Source organism: Papaver somniferum, chromosome 7, assembly GCF_003573695.1.
Source record: "Papaver somniferum cultivar HN1 chromosome 7, ASM357369v1, whole genome shotgun sequence".
Taxonomy (NCBI): Eukaryota; Viridiplantae; Streptophyta; class Magnoliopsida; order Ranunculales; family Papaveraceae; genus Papaver; species Papaver somniferum.
In genome coordinates this window covers 258204237-258230490 of record NC_039364.1, presented here as the reverse complement: position 1 = coordinate 258230490, position 26254 = coordinate 258204237, and the positions used below count along the sequence as shown (strand labels likewise).

At 40.2% G+C, this 26254-nt stretch overlaps 1 protein-coding gene across 1 annotated transcript; it reads right to left on the bottom strand.

Annotated features, from left to right (window-relative positions):
* Positions 1–9859: 9859 nt before the first annotated feature.
* On the bottom strand, positions 9860–11146 carry LOC113296445. Its single transcript, XM_026544753.1, has one exon. The coding sequence runs from the start codon at positions 11144–11146 to the stop codon at positions 9860–9862; it is 1287 nt and encodes a 428-aa protein (XP_026400538.1).
* Between the last annotated feature and the right edge of the window lie 15108 nt (positions 11147–26254).

Below are 26254 nucleotides of genomic sequence, written 5' to 3'. Positions count from 1 at the left end.
ACCAGAACTGGATAAGGGGGAGGTCACCTTCACCGTTTGAAAACAAATTTTGGCGGGAAAATTTCCTTTCACCAGACAGATTTAGGGTTGGATTTTCGGACGAGTTTTAATGAGATTCAATCACTGATTCTCATGGGATGGACGTGATATGGATATACAATTCTAGTATGGATGATTTCATGGGCTTAATTGGGCTAGAATATCCGGGAGAAGCAATCAAAGTTAAAACAGAGAGACGTGTCCTGTTGTGCACTTTCAAAGATTTTGTGGAGATTTTGGGAGAGTTTTACGCTGTATAATCATGTATTTGGTCATGTTCAAGTCATAGGAAGAGTTTGGTGGCTATTTTATAGCTAACAGACGCGTACAAACACTGACAGAGGTGATTATTGTTTCAACGGCAGAGAAGAAAAAAAAAAAGATTCTATCGGGATTTCTTTGAGCTGTGAAGTATATAAGAGGTGTAGAGAAGTTAGAAAAGGTTTTGTCGAGAGTTTGGGGAGGTTTGGAGGCGATCAGAGAGGCGCAGGAGGAGTTGCAGAGAAGTTACCTGCTGCTGCTGCTGCTGCCATTAACACGCCTGAAGAACACGAAGAACGGACTCTCAGCAGCAGTCGTTTATCAACAGAAACATCGACTGTCCATTGTGGGTCGTAGTTCTTCAACGACAACAGCAACTCAGCTCTGTCGTTGATTCTGGACGTCTTCTGTGGGTCGCATAGTTCTGTTTTACATCAATTTCTTGTATTTCTCTTCATTGTAAAACACTTTTGAGCATCAATGAATTATTTTGAGAGCATTTTTACTATGATGAGTTAAACCCCAACACTGGGGCGACGGAGGAGGCCGAGCTTCATAAAAGGGTAATTTTATTAATTCTTTTTAAGACTTTTGCATTAAAAATTAATTGAAATATGATTTGATTAAATTGGGTGTTATTTGATTAGATGGGTCATGCTTAGCTTAGGTGATTTGATGTTCCATGATTAACATTTACAACCAATGTTTTGAGAATCGACTTTGGCAAAATAAGAGTCCATATATGTTTTGAGCTATTATTGTTGAGAATAAATCATTAAGCCTTATGTTATGAAGATTGGCCGAATCATTAGTCCCAGTACCTCTCTACCAATTTGTCAATATTTGTATATATATTTTTAAATCTAAAAATCCATTACCTTCACAAGTTCGAGTTTGAACGATACCCCTTATCATCATTACTACAACCACCAAAAAAATCTTTTAACAGGGAACTTTTTTACAATTGTTTTTCGAAATTTATCTCAGAATGAAGATTGATAGGAGACGATAATAAATATAGACTGTGATTTTAAATCGAATCATAGATTTGATAGAGTTCTAAGATCGTAAACTCAAATCGAATCAGAAATTGGATTGCAAACAAAAACCTATTTTTTTATAATCGCGAGTATAACTATAAAAGTAAAAGGAAACTTATCTTTTTTTCATTTTGATTCAATGATGAAATCGCCGAGATTATATCTCCAATTCACCTTTGACGATGAAACTGATCAATTTTAGGTTTGAAGCAGGAATAAGTTATTGATGTTGTTCGAGATTCATTTTTCCCCAAATTTTTTCGCCACTGCCAACAGTCTATGTCTCTGTCACGAGATGTTGATTCGAAATCATAAGAACAGATTCAAATCCCTAACAGAGACGATCGCTCTGATGAAGGAAGATAGATTGGTGAAGGAAGAGGGATTGAAAAGAAATTTATGGCTAAGTAAATGTAGTGGAATAAAACCACACACTACATCCAATGGTATAAAAGATGAATTAAAACTAAGTAAAGATGCACAACAAACATAGACACAAAGATATACGTGGTTCAGTATGATTACCTACGTCCACGGGGTGAAGGATGAATGTTATTATTTTTTTCTTTGATTACAAGGTGTTCCCTCCTTCTCAAATGGTGTAACTCTCAAACTCTCAAATGTAGTGTCTTGTTTCTCTCTCTTTCAACCTGTCATTCTCTCTCGACCAACCCTTGTATTTATAGGCCAAGGTCGAAATACAACAGAATTACAGTGTTGGTCACATTACATCAGTTTAGTTATTCCCTATCGGGCCTGTGTTGGCGCTCTCCCATCTTTCTGGTATGGCCGATAGAGTCTTGGTCTTTGATAGTTCTTCACCCGAGGCCGAGTCCTGATCGTCTGGTTGACATAATGTCGCCCTCTTTCTTATCGTCCCATTGTTTGACCAGCTTCCTTTGTCTGACAGAGTGCTTTCTGATCGTCCGTCCGACTTTTCAGAGGATAAGGGTCACGTCACATCCGACAACTGTAGGGACATCACGTCCGACCCACTGACACCTCGCTCTTTGCGCTATTTGGTTCTATCCTGTGCTTCGCCGCTCTTTCCTCTTTGGTGTATCATAGCTTAGGATCTTGCCACCTAGCCCTATGGATTATTTACACCTACATTTATGCCCCTTCTTTCGCTCGTGTGCTTTGCACGAGGGAAAGAAAATCGTTCCATCTTCCCACGTCCTTGAGCATGCCGAGAATTCCGCCATGAAGTTCCCCACTAAACATCCCTTTATGACTTGTAACAGCTGCTGTCGGTCAAGACACTTCATCCTATAAATATCTCCCTTTATGTTCTCTTTCCTCTATTCGCCATTTTCAGAGAAGCCAAGCGATGTGCTTCCTTCTTCTTTTCCTTGCTTCTTTGCCGACACCATTAATTCCGGTGACCCTTTTATCTTCTCAGTCTTCCTCTTCGCTATTTCTATTTGTGAGGTTTGTGATAGTTGTGGTTGGTTCTTCTTTTTACTTCTCTCTCCATCAAAGTTCATATATCTCCGTTCGCTTTCTTCCATGGCTACTTCTTCTCCGTCAATGATTGAAAAAAGATGCGTGAGTGATACCTTCTCCGAGGGCGACGTTGTTTCTATTGATTCCTTGTTTTGGCTTGAGAATCCTTCCCATCACGATTATCGTGCTATAAATTCCCTTTTCCCTGATGATTCTCCTTCTTTTTCATGTAGGGATGATAAGAGGATCTCCAAAGACTTTTCTGATGATGAGTTCATTGAACATTTGAAGGAAGAATTTGGTCTTCAAAACTATGAAGTGACCCTAGTCTCGGGCCAAACGGGTGTGTTGAAGAAGTCCGATGTCGATAGGTATGAGCAGTCATCTGAGGAAGTCATCGTTACTCGTGGACAGTTAGAACTTGGCCTTCGTTTTCCTCTATACAACCCTGCGATCCCTTTCTACTATGAGGTATTGTCGCAGCTTCGTCCGTATCGGTCCTTGACTCAGTGGAATGGAAACACTTTCCGTCTGATGAATGAGTGGAGAGACCGAGGCGAGGGTCATGGATCTACGGCCGATTGGTCGACCTATAAGACTGGAGATGCTCCCAATTACACTTCTGCCAATTTTATCGTGAACTATTGGAGCGGGAAAGCTACCAATGGCGACCTTGCTGGTTTTACTGCTAGCCCTCACCGTCAGAAATCTATGCCCGAGGGTGTTGACAGATTGATGCTAGATGTTGATTCCCTTGGTAAAGGTTCCAACAAGCGTGCTCGCCACACCAATGACCCATACTGAGACCGAGTTCCACTTCTTGTTCGTGGCCAAATTTTGCATGGTAGCTATCCTCCTCCTCAATTTCCTGCAGAGCCTTATCCATTCTGGGTGATTAACGATGATAAGGTATGTTGTTTTCTCTCCATTTTCTTTGATTCCTACTGTATCGACTTGGGGTACTGATTACTTTCTTGTCGTAGGTTAAGCCTCAGGGAGAGTCTACCAAGGCGGATGCTATTTCCAAGAAGAGGAGTGCTGGCACAAGGGTCGAGGAAGATCAGGGGAAGGTAACAAACATATAGCTTTTATTCTAAGTACATGTACTTGCCCCTGTTTTTTGCCTTCACGTGTTCTGATGATGAACCTTGTTCAGAAATTTCCTAGGCGCGAGGATGAAGATGTTGGAGGATCCGATACTCGTGGTAGTGAAAGTTCGGTTCCAAGGCGTAATCCTCCTCGGGGGAAGGTGGCGGCAAAGGGCGTGGTGTTGAAAAGCTCGGACGTTGTGATCGATATCCCCTATCAAGATGATGAGGACGATATATTCGGGGACCATCAGTTGTTTGATGAGGATGCTGGTGGACAGAAGGAAGCAGAGGTTTATGTGGAGACTGCTGTTGTGACTCCTGTCATGCAGTCTGGTGATCACGGGCCGACCCAAACATCACTCCAAAAGTTGCCCCAGAAGGATGTTGGGTCTCCCTCGAATGTTCATACGTCCTTTACCATATTGGGCCCTATTTTTGATTCACTTGGCGCATTGCACTCTGAGGAGTTCGGCTCATATATTGATGAGCAGATGATTGCTGTCGTGCCCCTGTATCGTGATATCGCGCCGGTCTTTGATAATTTGGTAAGTGATTTGTTTGCACTTTTACTTTGGATGTTATCGGGCCCCACTAATCTCGTCTTGGGATGTAATTTGTAGGCGTTGAATCGGTCGAGGTTGGAGGTTTCTCTCCGTCGATAGGAGATTAGGAAGTTGGAGGTTGCTCTTCAGCAGGAGAAGGAACAATCTCGTGATCTGGAGATCAAACTCGCCGATGCGCAAGGTATATTGTTTGCAATAGTTGTGTTGATTGAGTTCTTCGTACCAATGTCCTGAGTCAATTATTATTCTTCTAGCCGAAATATCTAGTATAGATCTAGACGCTTCTTCGGAGTATATGCATATGAAGAGAAAGTGGGATATCGAGAAAGATCTTGTGGAGAATCTTCGACAACGAATTTTTAATAAGGATGCGAAGATAGACCGACAGGAGGCCGAGATCCAGCAACTTCAAGAGGAATTGGACAGATATCGCCTGTTTGAGTGTGTCCCCGAAGAGATAGATAACTTACGGGCCCGCTTGGGCCATTTTCAAAGACTTGTTGGTGATAAAACGTTACTATCCGATAATATGGAGAGTCAAAATGGTTCCCTTAGGCTTCAAAATCGAGATCTTCATGAAGATCGGCGACGAATTTTGAGGGAAAAAGTTGTGGCCGAGCAGTCCAACCGAGATCTTCTTGAAAGGACCAAGGGTTTCGATAAGCTGTCCAGTGACCTAGAGTGGACCCAAGCCCAGTTATCGATGCTACAAGTGTCTTATAACCGTCAGAGGGCCGAGTGGAGTGATCACAAGAAATATTGCCCTTCGAATGAGTTCAATGAACAATACTATAATGAGTTAACCTTGAAGCTTTCTAAGGCCGAGGACGAGTTGGCCAAGTCCGTGGAGTCGTTAGAATATGTATTGCCAATTCTGTCAGGTCTCTGGAGTGCATGTTTGGGCGACCTTAAGACCTAGTTAGTTTGTCGTTTTTACTCGGTATTCTGCGCGCTATGTTCCGTGTTTAATATGCTTTTAATGTTTTGTTGCAGCCGAGCAGGGTCGTGTCAAGGATCTGGAGCGAGATGTGCAAAATCTCGGGCAGGAGGTGGAGCAGTGGAAGAAGGCCAAAGGTGAGGTGAAGGTTAAGATCCATGCCGCCGAGGCGAGGTCCGAGTAGCTTTCTCACCAGATTGTGGACGAGAGAAATGCTCATCAGAGCGAGCTTGCTGAGGCGATCAAGGCCGGTGTGAACGAGTACATCGCGCAAAAGCGTCGCGAGGTTGCTCAGAGAAAGGGGGAGCCGGTGCTGTTCCACCCAGGAATTGATCATGTCTTTTGTAGTGTTGCGCCACTAATTTTCCCTTTGTCGCGGGTTGTAATTTGTTTGAACACTTGACTCATGCTTCTTTGAACAACTTCTTTGAATGGGGTGCTGCGTCGCCAAGCTTGTTTTTCTTTTTTCTTTTCCTTGACAATTTCCGCATTTATCATTGTGTTGACGCTGTTTAATTTTATGGTTGCTACCTTGTTGTTTGTGCTCCATATTTGCATTTGATGTCACCTGCATTAGTATTAGTGCCTTTTCTGTCTAACACACTCAACAAGGAGGGTCATCGGGCCCGATGCCATGTCCCAGCCGAGGTATCTCATCACTATATTTTAGATTCAGTGGAAGGGTTTTAGTCGTCCTAGTTCTAGGCCCGATAATCCCGAGTAGTTATCGACCAACCAACTCGGGCAAGTGGTCACGACCACCTGCGATGGGGGTAACCTTTCAGATGTAAGTAGGTTACCTAGATGAGAAGAAATTGTATCTTAAAAAACTTTGGTATCTGGCTTCCAACCACCAGTACCCTTAGGCTACCTCGGCACTTGCATACTGCCACTGGCCCGAGTATCGAATAGCCAGTCGACTGTAAGTCACCTCGGCACTTCCACACTGGCTTTGCCCCGAGTACGAATGAACATTCGAGTGTAAGTCACCTCGGCACTTCCTCACTGGATTTTTCCCGAGTACGAATGACCATACGAGTGTAAGTCACCTCGGCACTTCCTCATTGGCTTTGCCCCGAGTACGAATGACCATTGGTCGCTCATGTCATATTTCCTACCCCTTTTTGTTTTAAAAAAATGAATGAAAAGTATGTTTACCTGTTTCCCTCGAACCCCTCATGGGTAATAGAGTTTCAGATGTTGAGCGTTCCACGGTTTTAACTCGGGTTTGCCGTCTGGTTTGAGTAATCGATAAGCTCTCTCGCCAGATTTAGACACGATTGTGTATGGTCCTCCCCACCTTGCCGCTATTTTACCTCCCTATTTGACACGTTCCTAATCGGCTAGAAATTTCAACACTAACTTTCCCGGTTGAAACTCTCTTGGTCGAAGTCGTTTGTTGTACTCGTTGTAGTATCCTTTGGTAATTCTCCATTTTTTTCAACGCCATCTCCCTTGTTTCCTCCAAGTCATCGAGCTTGGCCAATATTAGATCTGCCGATATGTTTCGCCTCCAAGATTCAGTTCTTGTGGTGGGTATCATTTCTTCAGTTGGTAGTATCGTTTCGGTTCCATAGGTCAGCATGAAAGGTGATAGCCCTGTTGCTTCCCTTCGAGTGGTTCGATAGGCCCATAAAACATTGTAGAGTTCTTCGCACCAATCACCGTATTCTCCATCTAATTTTTTCTTCATATTGTCGGCGATAGTTTTGTTTGTGATCTCGGCCTGCCCATTACTTTGAGGGTATATGGGGGTAGCCTTTCTTTTTCTGATGTTGTAGGTGTTAAATAGTAGGTCGATGTTTTCTCCGTGGAGATGTTTTCCATTATCTGAGACGATGGCTGCCGGTACTCCGAAACGACATATGATGTGCTCCCAAATGAACCTGAAGGCATCCTTGTCACGGATATGTCTCAGTGGTGCCGCTTTCACCCATTTAGTGAAGTAATCCGTCGCTACTATTAAGTATTTTCTCTGCCCCGATCCCACATGTAATGGTCCCACGATATCGATCCCCCACTTTGCGAAGGGCCAGGGGATTACTACCGATTTTAGAGTTACTGACGGTGCATGTATCTTCTTACCAAACCGCTGGCATTCATCGCAAGCTTACGCCATTTTTTTGCATCATCGTTCATATACGGCCAGAAGTATCCCATCGTTTTCGCTCTTGCTGACAGACTTCGTCCCGAGCTGTGATTTCCGGCTGCTCCATAGTGTAGTTCGTTCAAGATTGTCTGGCCTTCTTCCTTACTTAAGCATCTTAAGAGTGGTCCCAGGTATGATTTCCTGTATAGGATTCCGTCTCTTAGCTCGTAAGCGGCCGATTTGCTTTTCACTTTGTTGATCTCAGGTCGCCCCTTGGGTAACTCGCATGTCTCCAAGTACAAATGAATCGGATTTCTCCAATCTCCGTACGGATATCTGTCGACCGTGTTGATAGCCACGTCCACGTGCACCTCGGGTGTCTCTGGTATAGATGGGGCGAGGAGTATCATGACACGAATACCCTCCACACTTGGGTCTGTGAGCTGGGATGCAATATATGCCAATGCGTCCGAGTGTCGATTATCTTTTCTGCATATGTGGCGAAATTTTATGCTGGGGATATGGTCGATATAGAATTGGGCGATCTCCCAGTACTTCTACAAAATCAGGTCATGGATGGCGTATGTGCCTGTGATTTTTCGGATCACCAAATGAGAGTCGCTAGTTAGTCTTACATCTTGTAGGCCCATCTCGACGATTAATCTCAGGGCGTGAATCGCAGCTTCGTACTCGGTGACATTGTTTGTCGCCTTAAATTCCAATCTAAACGAATGGACCATTTTTCGTCCCTTTGGTGTGGTAAAGACTATCCCAAGTCCCGATCCATCTTTTTTCAACGCTCCATCGACGAATACTTCCCAACGTGTTGGGATACTTGCTTCGAGTAAGTCAGTCGGGTCATCTCGATCTTCTTCCATTCCGGGTATGTCCTCGACCTCATCTTCGTCGCTTAGTGGAAAATCTGCCAAGAAATCTTCCACTACTTGTGCCTTCACTGCTGTCCTCATTTCGTAGAAAACATTGAACTGTTTAATTTGCGCCCCCCATTTGGAGATCCTTCCAGATTGGCCTGCATTGTCCAGCACGCGGATCCGATGGGCTTGGAAATACGTCCTTAGCTTCAGGGTGGTGAAATCTAGCGCTAGAATCATCTGTTCCATCCTTGTATAATTTTTCTCCGCCGGACTTAATATTTTGCTGATGAAGTAAACAGGCTTTTCCTCGCTCCCTTCATTTCGAACTAAGACTGCACTGATAGCATATGAAGTTGCTCCGAGGTATAATGTGAGGACCTCCGATGGCTCGGATCTTTGTAATACTGGAAGACTTGCAAGATGTAGCTTAATATTCTGAAATGTCTCCTCACAGGCGTCCGTCCATTTGAATTTCTCTCCCTTTTTAAGAGTGCTAAAGAAATCCTTGCATTTGTCGGACGACCGAGATATGAATCGCCCCAATGTTGCTATACTTCCGTTCAGATTTTGTACGTTTTTTATTGTGGATGGTGACGGCAACTCGAGGATGGCTCTGACTTTCTCGGGATCTGCTTCTATCCCCTTTGGAGTGATGATATATCCCAAAAATTTGTCCGATGTGACCCAAAAATCGCATTTGGTCGGGTTAACTTTCATTTTATATTCTCTCATCGTCCGAGAAATTTCCCGCAGGTCTCGGATGTGATTCTTGGTTAGGCGACTTTTTACTAGCATATCGTCGACATAAACCTCGATGGTGTTGTGGATATGGTCTTTAAACATGTCGCCCACCAACCTTTGATATGTGGCGCCTGCATTCTTCAGCCCAAACGGCATCTTGGTGTAGCAGTATAGGCCCCTTGGTGTGAAGAAGGAGGTGTGTTCTTGATCCTTGGGAGCCAGCGGGATCTAGTTATACCCCGCGTATCCGTCCATCAACGTTAGTGCCTCGTACCCCACTATAGATTCCACCAGTTGATCGATACTTGGGAGAGGGAAACTGTCCTTCGGACAAGCTTTGTTCAGGTCGTCGATGAAGATTCTGACTCCTCTGTTTCTATTTGGTACCACGACCATGTTAGATATCCACTGTGGGTAGTGCGATTTCCTAATTATTCCCGATTCCTGTAATTTCTTTAGCTCCTTCTCGACGGCCGTCTGTAATTCTGGCGCGACTCGCCTCATATTTTGTCAGATTGGTTTGAAGCTTGGGTCGATCTTTAAATGGTGACAGCATACCTCCGGGTTTATGCCCTCCATATCGTGCACGCTCCATGCAAACGCGTTCATGTTCTCCTTTAGCACCGCCACGAGCTGGTTTATTTGCTCGTCTGATAGTAACGACCCGATCCTCACTATCCTTGGTTCTTCTACAATTCCCAAATTAATCTCCCGAGTAGGTTCTACGGCCGAGAAGTTTGGTTTTGGTTCCTTCATCGGTGTCGTCTCCTTTAATTGCTATGAAGGTTCGCTTCCTTGTGTTTCGTATGCCATGACCGCCTGCGAAATAACTTTTTCCAAGTCCTCTGCCGCTTTGTCTTCTTTAGCCTTGTTCTTCTCTCTCCTTTGTCGTGCTCGCCGCTCCTCATTTATTTGGGCATCGACCTGCATGCACTGTCGGGATGCCTGTGAATCGCCTACGACCTCGGATATTCCCTTGTACGTTGGAAATCGCAGTCTTTGATGATAGGCTGAGGCCACTCCTTTGATTACAGCAATCCACGGTCTCCCGATAATAGCTTCATAGGGCGAGGCGACATCGACCACACAGAATGTAGTCAATGTGTCTAGGTAACCACCTCCGTCCGATACCCTTAGGGTTACTTCGCCCTTTGGGATGGTTACGGTCCCATTAAAGCCGTAGATACGATATGTTGATGGGACAAGTATATCATCTGATAGCTCCATCCTCTTGGACGTATCATAGAAGAGTACTTCGACTGAGCTCCCATTATATACCAGTATCCTTATTACCCCCCATTCCTCAATCAGTAGAGTGATGACTAAGGGATCACTGTGAGCCTGGCCGTTCATTGGGACATCCTGAGCCGAGAAAATGATAGGTTGCACCATCCAAGGTTCCATCGGCAAAGTCTTTGCTACACTGAAGATTTCTTTTCCGTTATGGTCCCTTTTGTGGATTCTAGACATGATCCCAGGGTTCAGATTGTACTCTTGAGTGGCTGAATGCGAAATCGTGTTGACAAACTGAGTGGATCTGTCGATTCGGACCTGATGGACAGGTGCATCGGGCGCAGCGGTTGCTTGGGCTGGGTGTCGGACGAATTTTCTCAGGTAACCATCTCGAATAAGGTGTTGCACGATGTATTTTACTTCTTGGCAGTTATTTGTAGAGTGGCCTCGATACTGATGATAATGGCAATACTCCGGGTGATCCTTGGTCTCCTCGAACTGTATCCCTCTTGATGCTGGGTATATGATGTCATTACTTTTTTCGACCTCTTTGAAGATTTCTTCTAGTGGAGCATTCAAAGGAGTGTATATTCTCGCCTCGTGCCTCGGCCTCTTTCCTTTGGCTACCCATTCCTTCTTTCCATTTCCTCGTGTAGGTGGGCTCGGTCTCTTCTCGGGCCGTCTTTGAACGTCGTCCGATGTCGACTTGGGTGCTGCGCTAGCCTCTTGCACTCCCTTATCCCTTGATTCCTCCTGAATTTCTTCTAGGGCGATGAAATGCTCTTGCATTTTCCTCATTTCTTTCAATGTCTGTGGTTTTTCAGTAAACATGGCTATCCACATGGGGTCCGACCTCCCTAATGCGTTCTCGAACCCGAATATCTGCTGGTCGACTGGTACTTTCCCAATTTCTGTGCACAAATTTCTCCATCGATCGGTCAAAGAAGAGTGGTTCTCTAAACCGTCGGGCCAAGGTGAATAACCTGTTGACCCTGGGCCGAGGTCTGTTGTTGTGCATGTAAGTTTCGAGGAAGGCTTCGACTAGAGTCTCATAACTGTCGACTGTTCCTGGTGGGAGATTGTAGAACCACTTCCTTGACTCGCCCTCCAGGCTTGTCGGGAAGAATTTACACATTACCACCTCATGGTTCTTCCATTGGATTAGGGACATAGTGTACATCTTCAAATGCTCGACTGCATATCCCGTACCGTCGAACCTAGATGGAAATGCGGGGAGCGTGCACTTGGGTGGGAAGGCCCTTAGTTCTATCTCTTGGGTGAAAGGGGTCATCTCGGCCTCGCTTATGACCTCGGATAGCTTATCTTCTTCGTCGCTTCCTGACATCTTCCTTATCTTTTCTTCTAACTCCCTTAGCTTGGCTTCGGTTGCACTGTCGGCCCTTGTGTCTCTCTATTGATGATTCCTCTCGCGCCCTTCGTCTTCTATTGATGAATCCTCGTGTGGACCGTACCCTCGGATAGGTGGTGTCGGGGGTTGTCCTGATCAGCCGGAATTGCTCGGTCCTGTCGTTGGTGGTACTCGCGCGGCTCGGCCTTGGTGACCCGATGTCCCTCGGATGGAAGACCCTCTCGACCTCGACCTCAAGTTCCGTAGCTGATAGTTCTCAAACTCTAAAGATAGGTTCCTCTTCTGAAGATCCCTTAAAGCCGCCTCTTGCCTTCTTTGACTTTCTAGAATTGCGAGTAGCATTGGATACGTACTCTCATGGCTAGAGTGACCACTTGGATGGCCTAAATGAGCAGGGGGTGGCGCCTTCATCATTGGTAGGGGAGGTGGTACTGTAGGGGGTATCTGGGTCGATGCCGCTGGATCGACTCTGACAGTTGTTTATCGTCCTAAATGTACTCGCCTTAGTCGTTCTTGCTCTCGTCCGAGTGCTTCTTGATACTCCACTTGTCTCCTGGTGTTTCGTCTCTAGGCATGCATGATTAGCGCCTCATCATCATCTTTTGTGTCTGATGCGGTGAGTCCATCTGTTTGATCATCCCTCCTCTGAGTTGAGACGATTCGCTCCAGAGACGAGGGGTCATCGTCTCGTCCCAGATCGATTTCCTCATCCACAGTCGGCATACCCCTTACAGCTGCTCGTGATTCCTCAGGTGGTGGATGCCCATCACTTCCCTACCTCGGCCTCGTTACTCCTCCTTGCATGCTACTTTCGGTGATCGTGCGGTTCCTCAGAGTTCTCTCCATCCCTGACGTGCTAGCCATCGGACACAGTATGATGTAAGTCCGAGAGTCGTCCCTACCTACGTCATCAGAAACAGACAACACCTTACTTTGACCTGTTTTTGAAAAGTTTCTCTAGTACGTACGGTTTTAAAGGAAAAAGGTGACAGACACCAAAACTAAGTTTCAAAAGTACGATTCCCTCTACTCTATCATGCTGACCTCGCCAGTCTGCCCTGTTTTGACTCTAAGTGTTTCTTTTAGATGGGTATCATGCTACGTCGCTTTCAAGGTTTCACGACGTCGCTTTGAGTACCACGACTCTGCATTAAATACAATTTGTCCTACATTCCCTAGACTCCAAAACATTAACTCCTAGTTCTTTGCGAGTAAAATATCCAAATTCGTACTTTTTATGAGGTCAGTACACCACATTAAAATTTGGATCACAACTTATGAACTTCCTTGGAACTACACAGGGATGTCTTCTCTGAATTCCTTGGGTTCTTTCGCCGGTGACTGATAACCTCGCCGTGCTATTGTTTTGGCATTTTCACAAGCCAGCATGGAACCTCAAGCAACTTCAACCACACATCGAAGATGTTATTTGGGAGTTTTAGAGGTATTTCATTGTTGAACTCGTATGACGAAAACTAAGATTGAAATACGGAGATAAGTGCGAAAACTAATACGAAAACGAAGATTGAAATATGAAAGAAGACTCGCCTCCGAGCATGGCTAGTTGATCTGTTATCAGGATCCTTCCCTGGCCTCGACCAAACGCTAACATCGTTATTTGGGAGCTCTTGAAGGATTCCCTATCAACTCGACTGCTCGGAATTGACCCAACTGAAAATACTTGCTAACGACACGACTTCAACAATGAAAACTCAACCATATCAACAAACTTCAAAACTAAACAAACATAAACATACCTCACCAAACAGATTTCATCCCATAGCATCAACTAACACACAAGGTGTTCTTAGGAGCTTTTGGATCGTCTCTGTTGGCACACGCAGCCAAGGTATCCGGAGAACTTAGACATTCCCCTTAGTCGGCGCCAGAAGTAGTGGCATAAAACCACACACTACATCGAATGGATAGAAAATGAATTAAAACTAAGTAAAGATGCACAACAAACATAAACACAAAGATATACGTGGTTCGGTATGATTACCTACGTCCACTGGGTGAAAGGATGAATGTTATTATTTCTTTTCTTTGATTACAAGGTGTTCTCTCCTTCTCAAATGGTGTAACTCTCAAACTCTCAAATGTAGTGTCTTGTTTCTCTCTCTTTGAACCTGCCTTTCTCTCTCGACCTGCCCTTGTATTTATAGGCCAAGGTCGAAATACAATAGAATTACAGTGTTGGTCACATTACATCAATTTAGTTGTTCCCTATCGGGCATGTGCTGACGCTCTCCCATCTTTCTGGTATGACTGATAGAGTCTTGGTCTTTGATAGTTCTTCACCCGAGACCGAGTCCTGATCGTCTGGTTGACACGATGTCGCCCTTCTTTCTTATCGTCCCATTGTTTGACCAGCTTCCTTTGTCTGACCGAGTGCTTTCTGATCGTCCGTCCGACTTGTCAGAGGATAAGGGTCACGTCCCATCCGACAACTGTAGGGCCATCACGTCCGACCCACATGACACCTCGCTCTTTGCGCTATTTGGTTCTATCCTGTGCTTCTCCGCTCTTTCTTCTTTGGTGTATCATAGCTTAGGATCTTGCCACCTAGCCCCGTGGATTATTTACACCTACAGTAAACATGAAGTGGGATTGAATTAGTGTGCCCCATCAAAAATAAAAGGTTAACAGTGGTCCATGTAGTTTATAAATTTTTGATACCAAAAACCTATAAAAAATGAAATGATGGTGTTTTCCTGTCAAATTCCTCGTAGACCCCCCGTCAAATAACCTCCATTCTGGCGTAGCGTATACTACTCTCCCGAATGGTGTTCATATGGAAACACAAACAACAAATATAATCACAACTGAGGTGAAACATGATGGCAACTTAATGAGAATAACAAGGTTTTTTCTTCAACAACTTACTAATTTTTCCTGAAGTATTAAATATCTATTTTTACTCTTTTACTACAACAACCTGCCGTCACTATATTTCTTTAATTTGTTTGCATTACTCGATTGATATGATATTTACAAGATTTTTAAGCATGAAAATTATATCATGGAATATTTTTGGTTTTGGTAACAAGAATACTAGAAATCACCTCCATATGCTTATTAAATCCCAAAACTCGGATATCATTTTCTTGTTTGGGACCAAAAACCAATAAAAATAATGGGATATCTGTTAGCCAGATCCAAATTCCCAAACATAGGGTTCTTTAATACTATAGGCATTTCTGGTGGTGTTTGTTTGCTTTGTAAAGATGGTATTAACCTTCATGTGATTGATATGCAGATGAATATCACAAATTGCCTGGTAAAATTACATATCCAGAAAAATAGCACTCTTCTTACTTGTCTGTATGGTGCTCTGAATGATACAGGAAAAACTAGAAAGTGGACTCATCTTAAGAATATTAGACATACCCACAAAAATTCTTGGATAATTCTAGGGGACCTTAACTTTATCTTGAAGAATATTGAGTAAGAAGGTGGTAATCCCCCTATTCGGAGCGAACTAGATGAGAATGTTGGGGGAGACTTGCAAAATCCAAGCCGCTATGTGCAATACGAAAACCACACAAGCAATGAAACACAATGCGGAAATAATACAACTATGACGATATAAGAAGAAATCACACAACACCGGCAATTACGTGGAAAACCCCCTCCAATGTGAAGGGTAAAAAACCACGGGCAAATCTTCCACTATAATCAATAATGGGTTACACACAACTCCCAATTTAGGGATACACTCTTATTCAAGGTGCATATAGCACTTGGATAAAAAAAATTCTAAGTTACGCTCACCCCAAAGGATGGATCAACATTCATTCACCTAATAATATAAATACTAGATAAGATTCGCAAAGATAAGAGTAATAGCAAGTGATTGAGATATTTACTACTAGGATTTTATCAAACCCTAGGTTTTTCCCCCTTTTGAAGAGATGTGAAATTGATGAAACAAACTTCACCACAATCAACCAAATGGATCCTTAACAATAACCCTTTATTCTTCTTCAAAGATTAGCTCAAATCTCACCAAAAATGAACTCTAATGGTGGCTACTCTTTTTCTCCCACTCACTCTCTCTCTCTCTATCTCCTCTTTTCTTTTCTTCACGAACTGGAGACTGAGAAACAAATCTCGTTTCTCATTTTTGTTAACCTAACAAAGCATCTACTATGTTCCTCCCTCAAATGGTTAAGGGTATACTTGGACTTGTTGGACCATAAGTTGTGACAGGCCCAACAATCTTCCCCTCACGACTTATGGCGAGGTACCCGTCATCACCAAACCTTCCCTGCTGCAGAAATACACATGCTTGTACTTTGGTAGCGACTTTGTCATCATATCAGAACCATTGTCATCTGTATGGATCTTCTCAATCTGCAAGACCTTCTCTTCGAGAAATTCTTGTATCCATTGATACCTAATATTGATGTGCTTGGTCCTCGAGTTCTTACTGAGATGAATGGCACTCTGGTTGTCACAGTAAATGATGAACCTTTGTTGCTTCACACCGAGTTCCCGAACAAACCTCTTCATCCATATCATCTCCTTGTAACTCTCCGTAGATGCAATGTACTCTGCCTCTGTAGTAGATAATGCCACACATCTTTGTAACTTGGACTGCCAAGACACAGCTTCCCCTCCATGGGTAAATAAGTAACCCAATGTCGACTTGAGACTGTCTTGAGAACCCGCCCAATCTGAATCTGTGTAACCCACTAACTTTGGCTTATCACCACCATAGAACAAACACATATTAGAAGTACCCCTTAGATACCGTAGTATCAATTTCACTGCTTCCCAATGCTCCATACCAGGATTGGCTAGATATCTACTTACAACTCCAACTGCATAAGTTATATCTAGCCTTGTACACACCATGACATACATCAAACTACCAACTGCGGACACATAAGGAATTTTCTCCATCTTCCGTTTCTCAACATCATTCACATGACATTGATCACGAGTTAACTTAAAATGGTTTGGAAGTGGACAACTTACCGGCTCAGCCTTGTCCATGTTGAATCTTTTCAACACCTTCCCAATATAGTTTTCTTGTGATAGACATATCTTTATTGCTTTCCTATCACGAGTGATTTGCATGCCAAGAATATGCTTTGCTTCCCCCAAGTCTTTCATCGCAGAAGACTTGCTCAGATCAGACTTCAACCTGTCGATTTTCTTCTTATCGTTGCCAATAATAAGCATGTCATCAACATATAGCAAAAGAATAAAAAAGTCACCATCAACAAATTTATGAATGAATACACAATGATCTAAAGTTGTCATCTTGTACCCATGTTCTTTCATGAACGATTCAAACTTCTTGTACTATCTTCTAGGAGCTTTCTTCAAACCATATAAACTCTTCTTTAGATTGCACACCATGTGTTCTTTGCCTTTGACTTCAAAACCCTCGAGTTGTGCCATGTACACTCCAACTCACCGTGAAGAAATGTTATCTTGACATCTAGTTGTTCTATCCCAAGATCCAAACTAGCTGTTAATGCCAAGACAACCCGAATAAGAGGGAAATCTCACCACTGGTGAGAAAATATCGTCAAAGTCAACACCCTTTCTATGCTCATAACCCTTCACAACTAAGCGTTCTTTGTACCTTGGTTGAGAGTTACCATCTTCAGTGTGGATTCTATACACCCACTTGTTCTTCAGAATTTTATGGTTCTTTGGCTTGTCAACCAAATAAAAAGTGTCATTCTCATTCAAAGAGCCTACCTCTTCTTTCATGGATTTCAACCACATCTGAATTTCAGGAACACTAAGAGCTTCTTTATAATACTTTGGTTCACCTGCATATGTGAGCATCACATACTCATGTGGTGTATACTTCGTTGAAGGTGAAAATGCGGGGGGGCTAACAACCACACCCAACAATTCGTTTGGAAATCTGAGAGGACTTACTCCAATATACTTTCTAGAGAATCAACTAGATAGTTAGACTCAATCTAGAGAAAAGTATATCAAAGAGTTTTAATCTCTGTTTCAAAATGTACTCAGCAAATCAAACAGATAAAAATCCATGAGACTGATTATTATGTGAAACAACTTGAACGGTACCAAAGACCAATGTTCAAGTGTCAATCGATTTATATCAACAACCAAAGGTTGGATTATATAATTGATTGATCTTAACGCACAACCTGTGATATCTCATTATATAACAAAATATAATGCGGAAAAGAAATAACACAGACACAAGAATTTTGTTAATGAGGAAAACCGCAAATGCAGAAAAACCTCGGGGCCTAGTCCAGTTTGAACACCATACTGTATTAAGCCGCTACAGACTCTAGCCTACTACCAATGAACTTCATACTAGACTGTAGTTGAACCCTAATCAATCTCACACTGATTCAAGGTACAGTTGCGTTCCTTACGTGTCTGATCCCAACAGGATACTACGCACTTGATTCCCTTAGATGATCTCACCCACAACTAAGAGTTGCTTCGACCCAAAGTCGAAGACTTGATAAACAAATCTGTCTCACACACAAAAGTCTATAGATTGAAATTTTTTGTCTCCCACAGAAATACCCAAGAATTTTTGTTCCGTCTTTTGATAAATCAAGGTGAACAAGAACCAATTGATAAAGCGCACTTATATTCCCGAAAAACTACTTAGCCTGAGAACCAATTGTCACTTGTACAGAGATATTTGTACTCACACAGAGCTCATAAAGTAACTATCTCGTGAACACATTTGGTTACCATAAGATATCGGATCACCATCACCATACTGAATAAGGAAAAGGGAAAATTAGGCTCAGGCCCCACCCATGGGTAACCCATAATATGAGGCCCTTAATTAAAAGAAGTTTAAATCTAGGACCAAAGTTATTAAAATACATCCATACCCTTTTATATATTGTCAAGCCCATAATTAAATAAAATTTAAATCTAGGCCAAAATTATTAAAATATTATGTGATGATGTTCCAACCACCTCGACCACCGCCAACCACCTCCGACCACCACCGCCACCAACCACCTCCGACCACCACCGTCAAACCACCACCGCCGGTCAAACCACCTCCGACCACCACGCCAGCCACCTCCGACCACCACCTCCGCCTCTCACCACCACCAACCGCCGCCGCCGCCCATCGCCGCCCACCACCACCATCTCCCAACACATCCATATGGAATGTGTAACTAGAAGTTACACATCCGTATGGCATGTGTAGCTAGAAGTTACACATCTGTATGGCATGTGTACGCAAAAGTTACACATGCATACGTCATGAAACAGTTAACATGGGCATATATCATGTGTAACGAAAAGTTACACATGCATATGGTATATGTATTTTGAAGTTACACATCCATAATAAAATGTGTATCTAGAAGTTACACACATATATTCAGTAACTGAAACAATAATTCCATTTACAAAAACTTCTCTATTTATCAATTGTTATTGAACACAATAAACAAGCTAAAACACGAAATACGTAAAACGAAATCCTAGAAATAAGCTACGAGATCTTCTAATAAAAATGTTATCTTCCCTTCTTATCTGCAACAAAATAAACATCCACGAGTTAGGTTTGATGAAAAAAAATCCATGGAAGCAAAAGTATAGCACAATTACAAGGTGAATAACAAATATCATAAAAAAAATAGTTAATGACTTATCTAAGCAAGTGTAGTTAGGAGTTACACATACTCTGTGTAGTGTAGCTGGGAGTTACACATGCATCGTATAATAAAATATGACGTGTACTCAGAAGTTACACACCAACTGACTTGTGTAACTGAGAGTTATACATGCATATAGCATGTGTAACTAGGAGATACACATGCATGCATCCGGCTTGTGTAACTTTCAGTTACACATGCATATGACTAGTGTAACTAGGAGTTACACCTGCATATGGAATATGCCATTTATCATGAACTTGCAAGCTTAAGTTACTTAAAGCACAGTGTCACAGTTTTTGGATCAATCAAAAGCAAAATACACTAAGAAAGGGTATCTGAGTATGAAAAACATGGATAAAGTTAATTTGGCCAAGTGTGTCATGTATTCATAATTTGGCTTGTGTACCTATTGTGAAAAATATACTAGCAAAACAAATCCAATGCCTAGAACACAATATCCATTCATCTAGTTATACTAGCAGGAATCACCCTATATCGCTATATCCAATGCGTAGAGCTCATAAAAGACGAAAAGAGAACACAATATCTTATGAAGTTCATATAAACATAAGAATATACACAAAATAACTTCAACACTGTAATAAAGATGAATTTATGGGTTATAGGATATACCTTCTCAATAAATAAGCGAACCCTTTTCTCAATGTCCGCAACGAGGCTATCAGATTGACCTTCTACAGTGCTAGTTTACCAGTCAGTCAGTTTCATAGTAAGAAAATAAGTTAAATCATATTACATTATATATTACAGTAAGAGGACTGCGAGCATCATATAATAAGTTGAATCATAGTACTGTAAAATAAATAATTGCAAGATATTTTCGTTTTAGCTTGTGTAACTACGAGTTACACATGCATATGAAAAAGTTTAATTAGAAGTTACACATGCATCTGACTAGTGTAATTAAGAGTTACACATACATATAGCATGTGTAAATAGGAGCTACACATGCATATCAACACATCATTTCTCAAAGAAACCAATTCCTACAAGATTATATACTTCAGTTACACATGCAACTGACTAGTATAACTAGGAGTTCATTTCTCAAAAGGAACTTAGGTTTGAAAATAAAAAGGATTGGATAATATCAAATCTTGAAATGAGCAGCAGATTTGTACTTGTAAGTGAACACTCCAGTTGGCTCAACAATGTATCAAGATTCAGTCTCAGCCCATGAGATCTCTTCAGGTTTATACAACCAAAGACTGCAACTTCCTTCTCTAGTTGACACAACTCAATCGTATTAGCATAGTTTACTTGAACTCATATATTTCTATTTCAACAAGTAAACAACAACATGCATTCACAGTAAATCTACAGATAGGTATTCAAACATATTCAAAGCATGTGTAACTAGAAAATACACATCAATGTAACCAGCAATTATCCCACATTAAAATTTGTTAAGGTTCACTTCAATTAAAAGTTGGAATATATAGTGGATGTGTAAAGAAAAGTTACACAAGCTAATTGGATGTGTAGACGCAAGTTACACATGCAATTTGGATGTGTAGATGAAAGTTACACATGTTATACATCATCATCAAAATGAGAAACTCAATCACATTGAAATATTAATCAACTTCTGAACAAAAGAACAGTAAACTCAAACCATAATGTTTATACAATTTCAATATGATACATTCAAACCACATGATTTAAACAATTTAAGTGAACCTTAAAAACTTAACAACTTTTAATTTGGGAGGCTACAATTATAACCACAGATATTGATGAGATTATTTGTTGTTCTATTCAAATAGTATTCATTGTGATCGACAAAGTCGTCATCACTAATGGATTTATGTTGAGAACATAAACTGATAATAAAAACTGAAACAGAAACTCCAGATTAGATACATGATTCATTTCTTGAAAGAAGTTAATTACCTGTGACGACCACCAACACCAGCACCAGAAACTAAATATGGTTCATCCTCTTTCTTCTCATATTCTCCTTCAATTATATCCACTTATTATTCAACCTCCCTATCAAAAATATCACCACCACTGTTAATCAACCCTATAAAATCGAATTGAAATACAAAAAACAACAAATCGAACCTAAAATAACAACAAATTATAGCCATTCACATCCACTGCTAGCCTGTGCATTTACATCTCAGTCACCACCATATCTCCAATCCTTTCTTCTGCAAATTCCATCAATAAGCTCCAATTAGTTTAGCTCAAAATTTAATCTCACCGCCACTAATTTCCAATAAATAGTACTAGTGCAACAAATTAAATTTCGTTCACAGAGATACAACAAATTACATAGAACCAGAAGTAAACTACACAAAATTGAGCAATTCAGTCAAAGTATATGAAGCTCGTAACAAATAGATGGGTAATAGAGATGATGATTCGCTGATTTCGAATCTGAAAACCGATTTTCAATTGATATTTAAGATAAAGAGATCGGTTGATTTCAATTAACGAAACCTAGAAAAAAGAAATTGTATATGTTTTTAAGATTTTCATCTTAAACATCAAGATAAAGATTAGACTATAACAGATCTGAACTCTGATCATGAGTTCATAAAGAAAAATCAGCTGAAATTCATAATTTCAAGGTAACTTCAATTAAAATTAGAAGATGATGATAAATGAAACTTACCTGCAGGTCAATTTGATTATGTTGATGAATCTTCAGATGTAGTTGATCTTCTTTCATATCAAACAAATCTTCTTCGTCTTCCATATGATTTGTCTCTCGATCAGATGCAATTGATCTATGAAATTGCAGAGGTATAGAAGGAGCGGATGGAAATCTGTATAAATAATTGATTCTTTCTAATCACAAATCGATTTGCTTTCTAATCAATGTGAAATCAAATCAGAAGAATTAGATCTTGTACAACCGAATGGATAAAACCCTAGAAAATGAATCTATGAGAGCAGCTCTAGTTTTAGACGGAGATAGAAAATAAAAATATCTTCTGATATTCCTCTTGTATGAATACTAAAGGGTAGTGTTGTCATTATTAAAATTCGTAATAATTAATTATGAGCCAGATCTGAAGCAAATTTGATATTTTGGGCCTAGTAATATAATTTTCTGAAAGTATGGAGTTGACAATGTATGATCCATTTTGTGGGGCTTCTATATATTGAACCCATATAGTAAGGGGGTTATAATATTGGGAAAATTAGGCTCAGGCCTCACCCATGGGTAACCCATAATATGAGGTCCTTAATTAAAAGAAGTTTAAATCTAGGCCCCGAATTATTAAAAGACCTTGATACCCTTATGAATATTTCCAAGCCCATAATTAAATAAAATTTAAATCTAGGCCCAAAATTATTAAATCTAGGCCCGAAATTATTAAAGTACAGTGCGAATGTGTAAACATAAGTTACACATGCATATGGCATGTGTATCCAGAAGTTACACATCCTTATGGCATGTGTAATGCAAAGTTACACTTGTATATATATGCAAAAAATAGACATAAAAAAGAGAACATAAAAAAAATACATGTATTACTTTAATATTCATTTACAACAATTTTTTAGCATGTGTAACTAGAATTTACACATGCATCTGTCTAGTGTAATCGAGAGTTACATATGCATCTATCTAGTGTAATTGAGAGTTACACATGCATCTATCTAGTGTAATTGAGGGTAATATTAATAATCAACACCTGCAGATTGACACACCAATCCAAAACACCAATTGATCATCATATTCTTCTCTGTCATCTTAAGTCTTACGCAATCATACCTCCTAACTCATCTTCTCAGAGAGGGTAACCTGTAAAAAGATGTATAAATCAATATTTATGCATGGAAAGACTGACTGGTATTCCAGTATCAGATCAGAACATAAAAAAATATGAATGCGTGACATAAGATATACAAATCTTAAGTTTTACACATATAATTACCACATGTAACTAGCAGTTACACATTCAATTGGCATGTGTAACTCGCAGTTACACATCCAATTGGCATGTGTAACTAACAGTTACACGGTTTCAGAACTTTGACATTTTTGCAGCCTAGTTAGATCGAACTAGCTAACAGAAGAAATCACAAAACATAAGAATGTTCATAACATGAACCTAACCCTAACTTTATTGAACCTGTGTTTACCATGTCAGTCGTCGTGTCGATGCACAAACATGTATACCCTTCTATATAGTAAAATATTTGACCATAATTGTTATACCAGTGCTCATTCTGTATAGTAAGTAAAATCCAAGCTTTGATTCAACAATCTAAGAAACATGGCAACATCGTTATATGAAAGAAGGAAAAGCATGAGCAGAAGAAAGATAACTATACAAGTAAAATCCCATATTTTCACCAATCAAAAATTGATTATTTGTATAAAAAAGGTCTGCAATCATGAAATATAACAAGCAGTGAAAAACTGATAAAAAGAATTAAGGTTCAATACCTTAACAGATCAAGTAAGATCCACCACCATCACTATTGTAAGAGGGGAATGAAGCAGCTGAACTAGAAATACAAGCTGAAATAATCATTCAAGAACAAAAAGTAAGTTCAGATTTTGGTCAACAAGCAAAAGTTAACAAATTTGAAATCAAGATAAAACTGCTCCAAAAAACTACATCAAAATCAGTATGTGTAAGTAAAAGTTACACATCTAATTAGCATGTGTAACTACAAATTACACATCTATTTAGCTTGTGTAACTAGAAGTTACACATCTGATTAGCATGTGTAACTAAAAATTACACATCTATTTAACTTGTGTAACTAGAAGTTACACATCTAGAAGTTACATACCGACTCCATGATCACAGACCAACGTATTATGTTGTTTGTGCAGTTGCTCCATCAAACTTGCCAATCGGTGTCTTCATATCACTTTCTTCTTTATTTCAGACGTCTCTCCTAAATCTTTCAATGAAACAAAAACATTTCTTAAATAACATTACACATATTTTCACAATTGCTTAAATAACATTTCTAAGCCCGCGTCTGACAAGCATTGTTCAACAGTTGCTAAAGTTCAGCAGTTCTTAGGAATATGAATCACAGATATAAACATACTATACGCAAATCAACGATTAGTAGTTTCTTCTAGCAACTAAAACAACGATGATTTTCACATATATTTATATCAAATTGAAAGCATTACAAGTCCACGTCCAGTATTAACTAAACATAGGAGATAAAAAATTTGTATTCTCCACTACTATTAGCTCATAGACAGTTGAAGGGTTAGGAAAAACTGTACATAATAAAACTGAGTGCACCACCGAGACCAGAATAGCATGTCATGTGATTAGGTACTGCTAGCCCTCCCACCTACAAACATCAATTGAAACAAAAATAAATATTACTCTCAATCAAATACTAATTAAACCACTTTGACAGATCTTAAATACAAATTGAGTTCATAGGAAAACACATACTCCTAAATCCATCTATACATACCTGATTTATAAAATTGAATCCACATACTCCTAAATTATTCTTCAATCCAACTGAAAATCACCTAATCAAAATGAACAAAACAAAAATTAAATTATCAAAAACAAATCAAGATTGGTTCCCATAGGAAATTAGATTGTGATAAAACTAAATCAAAATTGAAATCGAGAATGAAACTAAAATCGAATCGAGAATAATTACTAACAACAACAACAACTTGATTTTGTTGCTATACTTCCGAAACAGTGATGATTCTTCTTGATCTCAGAAATCAAAAGAAACAACAACAACTTCAAATCAGAAAACCTAACATGGAGTAGCTTTGAAACAACAAACTAGAATCAATTGAGAATTCGTAGATTGATTATCAGTTGTTAAATAAATTTGAACCAAATCATTCAGATCTATAAATCCATTGAACAAAAATCGATTAAATCAATTCCTGAGATATCTTCGAATCAACTGAAAAATCCATATTTAATCGACGTAGATCAAATCTATTTATTTCAATCGATTAGTTCATTAAGCTATTCAATCGAAATCATCAACGGAGATCCATAAGCATCGTCATCTGAAATCGATGAAGCTAAACTCGTTTTCTTCTTCTCCGTTAAACTACGACGTTGACGATCTGAAACTGAAAACCCTAATACTCTTCATAGCAAAAACCAGAGAGAGAAAGTGATGTTGATGTAGAATTTTGTTTGGATAATCAGGATATTTGTTTGTAAATCTTAAATCTAGGTTTCAAAATCATTTTTTCATTGAGAATTTCGATTAGGAATTGTTTCTCGGACTGGTTCTTCATCCGAGAGAGAGAGCTAAAGAAAATTAGAGAGAGAAACTGAAAAAGAAAATGAAACCAAAAATGAAATCTACGCCTAATTTTATAACTATATATACTAAAGGGCTGTTTTGGTATTATGAAGTAAATTTTTTATTTACAGGCCCTGAATTCTAAAGTTATGGGCCTAGAAATATCAAAATGTGAAATAATGGAGTTAATAGAAAAGGATCCATTTTATGGGGCTTCTATATATTGAACCCATATAGTAGGGGGGGTTATAGTATTTTTCACTTAAGGAATAACAATGAAATTTCACATACAAGTTGACAGAATTCAAATGGACCAAAAACCCATACAAGTCGTAATGGGCTTTATGACCTCTGGCCCAATATTTTAAAACCCGGATCGGACATCAAACCAGTAAAGTTACTGGGTCAAGGGTCACTGGTTTAACCAGTGGGTTAAATACATAATAACCTCTAAGTAGCACTAATCTTACCTAATGTGCTAACTACGGTCCATATCTTTTTGTTCTGTTCGTTTGCCAAGTATGGTGGTAGTGGGAAGAAATTTTGCTCTAGCAGTGCTAGAGCATTTCTGAATTAGCAGGTTCACAGCCATTAGATCCCCTAGATGTGATGTCATCAAACCCATGAATTTAACCATAGTTACATGAAGATTTATTCATTATTTAGTCAAGAATC